Source organism: Centrocercus urophasianus, unplaced genomic scaffold, assembly GCF_019232065.1.
Source record: "Centrocercus urophasianus isolate 14NV4802_14NV808 unplaced genomic scaffold, USGS_Curo_1.0 seq_36, whole genome shotgun sequence".
Classification (NCBI taxonomy): Eukaryota; Metazoa; Chordata; class Aves; order Galliformes; family Phasianidae; genus Centrocercus; species Centrocercus urophasianus.
In genome coordinates, this window is record NW_024884933.1 from 1,687,050 (window position 1) to 1,695,964 (window position 8,915).

Sequence of the window (8,915 nt, forward strand, 5' to 3'; positions counted from 1 at the left end):
AAAAGTACAAATGTGCTGAAACCTTCACTGGTGTCTCACTGGAAAGCTCAGTAGGACAGATCACTGTGTTAAGTGGGTGCAAGCTTTGAGTCCATAATAAAACCTGCAGCCAAAAAGGTGTGACCCAGTTTCTCATTCCACCACTGAACAATTTGCACAGCTCTAAATATAAAACTGTTGATAACATATCCATATTTGTTGCACAGGGAGCTTGCTGCATGAACTGTACCAGGCAACAAGTTGGGTATTTCCAACCATCCTGCACAATCTCTCCTTTTAATAAGAGAATCAGACGCTGTTTTTCTCTTTATCACAGCCACATACAAATAAACATGAAAGCCCATGTTGAAATTAGAAATATATTTGTGTTATTTTGAAACATGGCACTACACAGTGAAAATCATGTCATTGCATTTGTCTTGAAAGAGTAACAGAAGACAGCATTGATACAGAACATCCTCTCGCTGTCCCACTTCATTCTGTCTCAGTGTGTTTTTAGAAGTAATAATGTTAACGATGGCAGCATTAAGTCACATTGAATAAGCTGCAGAGCTAACAGAAGTAAACACTCTCACCCTGGTTTTAACCTCAGCGTGGTGCAAACCCCACTGCAAACACTGTGAGCCAATGGAGTAACTCCACTGATGCCAGCAAAGCCACACTGATACAGGATCACATTAGATCTATTCCATAGCTTCTGCTTGAGCCTGATGCATACAGCCCCAATAGAGTGCCCCCTCCTTGCATATCTCAAAGCTCTTTAAAATGATAAATAGTTACTGTGACCTTCATTTTATAGGTGGGAAAATGGAGGCACAGACAGAAAGAGTGAATTGCTGAAAGTCTTCTGCGCTCAGGAACAACAGCCAGGTGCCCTAAGCCCTGATCTTGCACAGCGATGTGCTCCTGTCTGCCTGAGCAATTAGCACAACTGATACAAGACATTTGGGACCAAGTGTCCATAAAGGACCACTCATATTAACTGAGCAAGGCAATGTTATAACCAGAGTGTTTTTCTTTTAAGAAATACTATAGCATTGGCAGTAGTTAAATAGATGCTACGTTAATCAGCTCTTTTATGCTAGCATACAGTCCTTAGATTGCTTATTACTATGTTATTTCTTACCTTAAGCCCTCCCAGCTACTCTAGACAATACTGGAAATACACAGAGCTTTAAAAAAATATTTCCATTACAAATATTTTAAAAATAGACTTATCCTAAAAAGCTGTCCAGCACTATTCCAAAAATCTCTTGTAATAAATGTCTTTTTTTTTCTCATTTTAACAAAAATAACTAATGCTATATAGTAGAGCTCAAGTTCTGACAAATCTATAATACAGTCAGAAATATCTTGGGCCAGATTCCACTCTTGTTTATGCAGTTAGGATCACGGTGTTCACTTCCTCTGGTTCACTCTGGCATAACCAGAAGCAGAATGTAGCCCTTAGTGTTTTAAAACAGCTGAACAGGCTGAACACTGCAACAATTACTTGTGCCTAGCGTTACACAGAAGGGAATTCCTTTATTTCATTGCAACTGAAAATGCCAAAGAACGTTATGGTTCGTATTTTTGCCATAGCCAAGGAGGTGTCAGGCAGCTGCCAGTGGATGACTCAGATCCACAACCACATTTTGCCTCTAGAAAAGGAAAATTTGGCTGAATGTCTGCAGCTGCTGTCAGTCATTGAAAGAAGGATGCATATTCAGAGAGAAGACTCGTGGAGAGAAACCACCAACCTCCCTATGCTTTCCACCCTTCTAGGAATCCTTTCAACTGTGTTTTGTTACTCAGGAAGTTGTGTGAGCTTGCTAGAATCTCCCATTAATTCACTGTAGGAAAGACACTCTTAAATTGCACCCAGATTTCCAGCTGAGCTGCCCTTTTCCAAGTGCACATTTAAAACAAGCTACAAAGTGCTTACAGGATCTGCATCTGATCAGAAGGACAGCGTGGAAGCTGACAGTCTTTTAAAACACTGGAACATTTTCATGTTTTTTTCCTTTCTCCCTTTTCCTTCTGGCCTTCAAATTTAAATGCAACGTTTGACTAATGATGACAGAAATTAATCTGCTCTCATTGCATCAGGTTATACATGCAAGTAACAGTCTCAGCTGCAAACTGTGATTCCTTCCCGTGACCTTCATGGAATTAGTATGGAACCTTATACACCGATTTAATCTAACCATGTCTAAAACTTGTAGTCTGGTTTTCTTCCTAGACTTTGGCTGCTGATCTATCATTAATTTATAAACCAAGGAAATTTAAGCATATAGACTAAGTTCAGTCCTCACTGTCGTCTTCATCATCATCGTCATCTTTACTGGGAGCACATCTTTGGAAGCAGTGCACTAGAGTTGCTAGGAAGAAGCTTGACAGAATTGCAGCAATGGAGACTGCGACTCCAGAGAAGATGATGATAAAAAGGTCCGTCAATGACAAACTAAATTTGCATTCACTAAAGCTGACCTCAGATAATTCATTCAGAAAGATTCTTCTATTTTCTACAGGCAGGGAACACTGGATTTCATGGAGACCTGCAAAGAAGAGGAGAGGGAAACAAATCAGAGGAATATTGATGAAACCTTCTGTTGCTCTGGACAGAGACCGAATGCCTGAGGAAAATGTTTTAAGGGTTATTTCTAGGCTTAGGATGTATGAAATTCAGGAAAAACAAAAGAACAGAGTTTGACACTCTCCAAAAGCCATTCCACAGCCCTCTGGAGCACCCCCCCATTATGCTGTTCCATTTTCACTCTTCCAGGTGATGGTTTTAAACTGAGACAGGGGAGGTTTAGGTTGGATATTAGGAGGAAGTTTTTCACTCAGAAGGTGGTGAGGCACTGGCACAGGTTGCCCAAGGAGGCTGTGGATGCCCCATCCCTGCAGGCATTCAAGGCCAGGCTGGACGTGGCTCTGGGCAGCCTGGGCTGCTGGTTGGTGACCTGCACACAGCAGGGGGTTGGAACTGGATGAGCACTGTGCTCCTTTGCAACCCAGGCCATGCTATGATTCTGTGGTGCGACCTGATGGCTGTGATTCTGAGAATTCAAAGCATGACTGCTGAACTCAGCATGTAGCTACAGGAACATTTCCCTACTAATGCTTCTGAACACACATCCTCACTCCAAAAAGGGCTAACAGGGATACTGAATTTTCTTCTGCACTTCAGTGCTTTCTACACCTTATTTTTTTTTCCCCATGTACACAACTACAGCTGCCTTTTTTTTCTGGTCAAAATGACAACTTAGGTTTAACAAATGCTCCTCCTTAGGTTTGATTCTGACCTCTTTCAGCCTTTCCTCTCCAACTCTTCAGCAGATATGCCAACTAACAGCTATTATGCCTCGCTGCACTACTGAAGGATGCCTAGAGCCACGTTCTTCACAGGGAAAGCAAAAATGTCCACATTTTAAAAATGGTGAGGAATATAATGTGGTAGTAGGGAGTAAAAGCATAGCTCATTGCATATCCCCAGTTAGCTCATTTACAAGAGGGAGAATGGGGAAAGTATATAAATAGGGGTAGAATGGAACAGGCACTGAAGGAATGAAGTCTGTATCACCGTTATCAAGACAGCTTTGATCTGCTGCTGAGGATATGAATGCAAGGAGGAAATATGAGAAATGTGCATTACTGATGGGAGAAGTGCTGCTGCTTTGCTGGACTCGCATTGTTCTTTGCTAATGATCACAAAACAGCTTTTGACTGCACTGCTGTGTGTGCAGTGCACGGGAGGCTTCTATTGCACAGCTCCAGCAAAGCACCAGCACTGTGCTGCTCTGCAGAAGGGATGTGTGCCTCTGCTTTATGATTTTCATTTTCCTTGTGGTTGAATTGCTACAGTGCATTAGGTTTTATTACAAACCCCAGGCTTCTAGCCCTAGTGGTGCAAACCTGACTGCTTACCTGGATGCAGCCCAGCTGTTATGCTGATGTGACAGGGAGCTTTAGCCAAGTCAGCGAGGGATTCATGCATCACCCTGACTTACGTGGGCCCGTAATGATGATGAGCTTACTAAATGTTGAGTCTTAAAAGCCATCCTCTATCTGCCTTATCTGTCTATCTTCCTGCAGTTCTGCTGCTAGCCTCCTTTTCCATTCTCCTCTCCCCCACAACGTAACAAAAGCTGCCAGCAGAACAGGACTGCAGTCAGTCTGCCCAAGGCTGAATGGCTTCCTCTAGGCAGGCTGCCACCTGAACACAAGCGACGTTCTTCCTCTGAGCCCAAAGCACGGCAGATGGTGCAGCAATGTGCTCTGCAGCCCCTGAACCCCCCTGGCCTGGAAGGTGGAGGATCCTCCTGCTTTCAGACATCCTCTGAGACTTTTGGAAATGGGGAACCTGCAGTATTTGTATTTATCTCATGTTTTGTAGACAGGCTGACATACCGGAGCCCCAGAGCGTGCCTGCACAGATGGAAGAAGAAGAACTTCTGCATTGCACAGCTCATGATAAAGCTCCCTGTACAAAGCTTTCTTCTGTGAGAAGTTGGGGTTGGCAGCACCTCGTCCTTATTGTCCTCAAATAGAAACTCAAGGGGGAAATAGGAGAGGCAAACTAAAGAGGATGGGGATGGTTACCTTGCTGTGTTTCAATCCATGAGAAATACAGGAGAAGTGAAAAGCACTAGGCTTGGACAACAAGGCCTGTGTGTTTTTTTGGCAGATTTTAGAAAAGCAGAAAAGTTCTCTTTAAATCAGAGTAATAAAAGCAGTTACTGCTATTGCATAGAAACAGCAAGAAAATGAATATAAGCTACTGAAAATTTGTCTGAAGAGGAAGTTCCTGAGTAATAAGAAAAGATCATTACATGTTTGGACAGAAAAGCCAGATCCAAGTGAATATGCCACCTCAAACTCCATTTCCTTACAGGAAGTACAGGAAAAAACAATTTTCTACACCAGCTGTAGAACAAAGCATTAATGAGTGTCATGATCTGAGCAGAACTGCTGTCTGCAAAGCAGCTGAGCCCAGCTCTCAGCACGCCCAAAGACTGACTGCACAGGTGGGTTGTTTACAATTACTTTACCTATCTTGGACTGTTCCTGCTCCTGGATGCTTTCATCTAACATCACAGTAGATAGAATGCAGTAGAAAAGTACCTGCAACACACCAAGATGCTTGGAGGGTATTTCTTGCTATGAGAATCAGTGTATTGTAGGAGTTTTGAGTCAGATTGGACAATAAAAGGATAAAAAGGCTCTGCTCTCTCCATGTAGCTGTGGGTACTGAAATCTAGGTCATGTTCCCAAACAATGAGATAAGGAGTTTTGTATTCCCTTCATTCTCCACAGCCCTGAAGTGCTGCCTGAGCCTCACCTTTTGCAGAATTGTCTTTGAAAATAATTGACATCAATAAGCAAAACCCGGCATCAGAAATCAGAAGCCTGCACCAAGCAGCTGTGTTCTACTGACCCAAGGAGTGTCTCCTTCCAAAGCAGATGCAGTCAGCATTTGACCTGGCTTCCCTCTGCACACCTGAACACATCACAGCACGAAGGCCATGCAGGACAACACGTAATCAAAACCCCTTCATCTGCTTTCTTCCATAGCAACACAGAACTTTCTTTACATCATACAATATCAGGTTGTCTGTAACAAATGAGAATCCAGACTGAGTGAACCGATGCCCTATGCTCCACCTGTCCCACTACACCCGTGACCACCAACAGATCCCACTTTGTTCCTTGCTTAGGCAGAAAGTAATCCCACATCATCTCATATCCTCTAAACACCCCACGCCACTTCTAGTGCCATTTGACCTCAGTCATCTGCTGTCACTCATTTTGACCTTTTAATTACATTATTTTTCATAAAATATATATAAATTCATTGAATTCTCTAGAGCTGATTCAGCTTATTCTTTAGAATTCAGCTAGGCTTCTTGCAAAGGGCATCACCAAGAAGTCTGCCATTCAGTGCTTGGCTGCAGCAAGAAACCCCTTGATGACAGTTATAAATATCTCCCTGCTTCCACAACACGTTCAAGGAGTCTCCAAACAAATCTGTAAATGAAATAACAAGTGTGAGCATGTTATAAATACATAGCTGATGTTATTTTGGTCAGGGTCACTGCATTATCTGCAGCAACTCCAGCTGTCTCAAGGACAATGTCACACGCTCTGTCTTTCTGCTATGCCATCTGAAGAAGCCCATGTGCTACAGTGGCAATGGAGTTGTGACGCAGATGTAATGCACTGCTTGCTTTTAGCATGGGAATGCTTTGAAGTCCCACTCAAGGGACAGGTGTTAGATTTTATACAGGCACTGAAAGCTGCAGAAATGAGATAAAAACATGGGAACAGATCACCTGACTAACAGGGGAAGTGTGAAATTGCTGGAACTCCAGAACAAGAAAACATGTACAGTTCTTTATAGACTGCAGTGATGCAGGGGGGTTCCAGATGAAGTTCATTTCAATGAAATTCCCTCATAGGTTTTCAAAGAATGTGACTGTGAGACGCCTGGCCATTGGAGGCTTGCAATTATTGAAACCCAGGGCTTCATCCTTGGCAATCAGTTCTAGCAGTTACTTCAGCTAGAGCCTAACTGCACTGGTGCAGGACTATGCACAGCTCGGTTTGTCCTGCAGTCAAGGCTGAAATACTTCCCCTGGAAAGATGAAACTCTTAGAAAATGAATGCAGTTTGAAAGCAATCTGTACAAAACCACATGCAAATGATTAATAATTAATTCCCCTGTAAATCAATGAAAACAGACCTATGATAGCTGTGCAGTGCTCCAAGTTTAAACTTCTCATGAAAAAAACAGAAACAAAAACCAGGTACCAATCTCCATAACACTGGTATTTGTAGCTGTGATTCAACTGCCTTCATCATAGGAACTGCTGGACCAGTAAGCTTCCAATGGTGCACTGGCTCAAGCACTGATTGCATTCCAAAGCTGCCCTTGCATCTAACAGGAGGTTTTCCTACATATTTTGACTGCTGATGTATTCTGAGTGGTGCCTTTGTTTCATATTCCTTTGCTTTGAGACAACAGCAACACGTATCACTTATCCAGATCAGCCTGACATTTCAAGCACTCTGTGTGCATCTGCTTCCTTATAACACTTATGACTTCTTAATATCCGTGCAAACTGAATGTTTCATGGGATAGCTTCTGAAAGTCATCATTACTTCAATATTATGGTCTGTTAGCTCTTGTAGCTGAGAAATCTTGCTCTGAGGAGCAAGAATGGGAGAAGGAGGCCTCAATTCTATTGGGTTTTGTGGATTTCATGTAGAACAAATATTAAGATGGTTTCCTAGCAGTTGGGAATATGCAATAGTAGGAGAAAATGAAAACACCCATTCATACATACACTGATAGATGTAAGGAATACATACATGAAAGAAGCAGTAAATGTAAATGTGCTTCATGCATCATAGTGCTCATAACAGCACTATAAAAGAGCACTGTTGTGCTATTGAAATACTTGGGAGAAGCAAAACTGGTATTTGGGTGGTGAGGCACTGGAACAGGAGGCTGTGGATGCCCCATCCCTGCAGGCATTCCAGGCCAGGCTGGATGTGGCTCTGGGCAGCCTGGGCTGCTGCTTGGTGACCTGCACACAGCAGGGGTTGGAACTGATGATCATTGTGCTCCTTTGCAACCCAGGCCATTCTATGATTCTATGATTTGCCCCTTTGGGTGGAGTTCAGCTGTTCTCTCCTATCACCAAATGCAGTTTACACACATTTGAGATGTTTAAATGTGGCGTTTAATTTCTTGTATGGTATTTTGCCCCCAGCTCTAGTTCTCTTTAGTCTATTCAAGCACTGTCACTGATGTAATAGATGTATTAATAAATGGTGAGAGAGGCACAGCCTCTGAAGACAGATGGAATTTCATTAAAGTCAGCCTCGAGCTACCAGAAAAGTAAGGCTTAAAGAAATCTGAGGCCTGTATTTAGATCTCTAAATAATTTTTTTTAATGGTCAAATGCCCCAAAGTTTCCTACATAGACTTTAGAAGGTGCTCAACAGTTTGCTTCAATGTCTAAATATCAAGTTTAACATCAGGTGCCACGCTGCAAATGTTGCCCTCGTGTCCTGAAATCTGTGAAAGATGGATGTACTCCAAAAATCCTTATGATGGAAGAAATAGAGTGAAAAGCCAGTGGCAGTCAGATCATTTTACTGAAAATGACTAGGATATCACATTATGTATTTATATATGGATATATATAGAAACAGATTTGTTGCGCTTGTTAGGGAATCTTATTGCTCTTAGGAGTTTCTGCTTGAACAGAAGAAAAGCTGCTGAATGGGCAGTCTGAAGGCTTTCAGTTCATTTCCAAAAACTGGATATTATGTTCTGCCCCAGCCATGTGCCGACATGTGCATGACTCCTGGGAAGAACTGACTGGCTGCAATGGTCAGAAGAGCAGGACAGCCTGTCCTTCTCAGCGGAAGCTTTCCCTGGTTCTCTATCAGTACATGAAATTAAGGCAGCCTTCTCCACAGAGCAAATACGGGGTGTGATAAAGAATGGGAGATTGAGACAGCTTCCCAAAGCTCTGTGGTTTCACCACCTTTTGGTTAGGTGAGAAGGTCACATGCAGACTGCACCCACCAGTAATTGGGATGCTGTGCTTTGATAAGGCCTAGATTAGTGAAACGCCATGTTATTGTCTTTAATTCACAGAATACATTTATTTAATAGCATACCTTAGATTGGAATGGAATTAGAGAAGGATGCTGAGAGCCAAGAGATGATCACCTTATGGCCCAGCCTTTGTAAAATGGCTTACAAACACCATTCCATACTCACTGCACTGATTCACTTCTGAACCTCCCAGGTACTGCTGAATTCAGTTAGAGTTTGCAGTTCCAGAGGCCACTGTCAGTTTCGTTGCCACCATCCCATTGCCACCATCCCATTGCCACCATCCCATTGCCACCAGTCC

General features: G+C 42.7%; 1 protein-coding gene across 1 annotated transcript in view; it reads right to left on the reverse strand.

Annotated features, from left to right (window-relative positions):
• Positions 1–345: 345 nt before the first annotated feature.
• The window catches only part of LRRC38 (leucine rich repeat containing 38), a 13,711-nt gene continuing 5,141 nt past the window's right edge, over positions 346–8,915 (reverse strand). Inside the window, exon 2 of the mRNA XM_042831305.1 lies at positions 346–2,537. Coding sequence (XP_042687239.1) covers positions 2,284–2,537 — 254 coding nt within the window. The 3' untranslated portion in view covers positions 346–2,283. The remainder of the gene's footprint in view (positions 2,538–8,915) is intronic.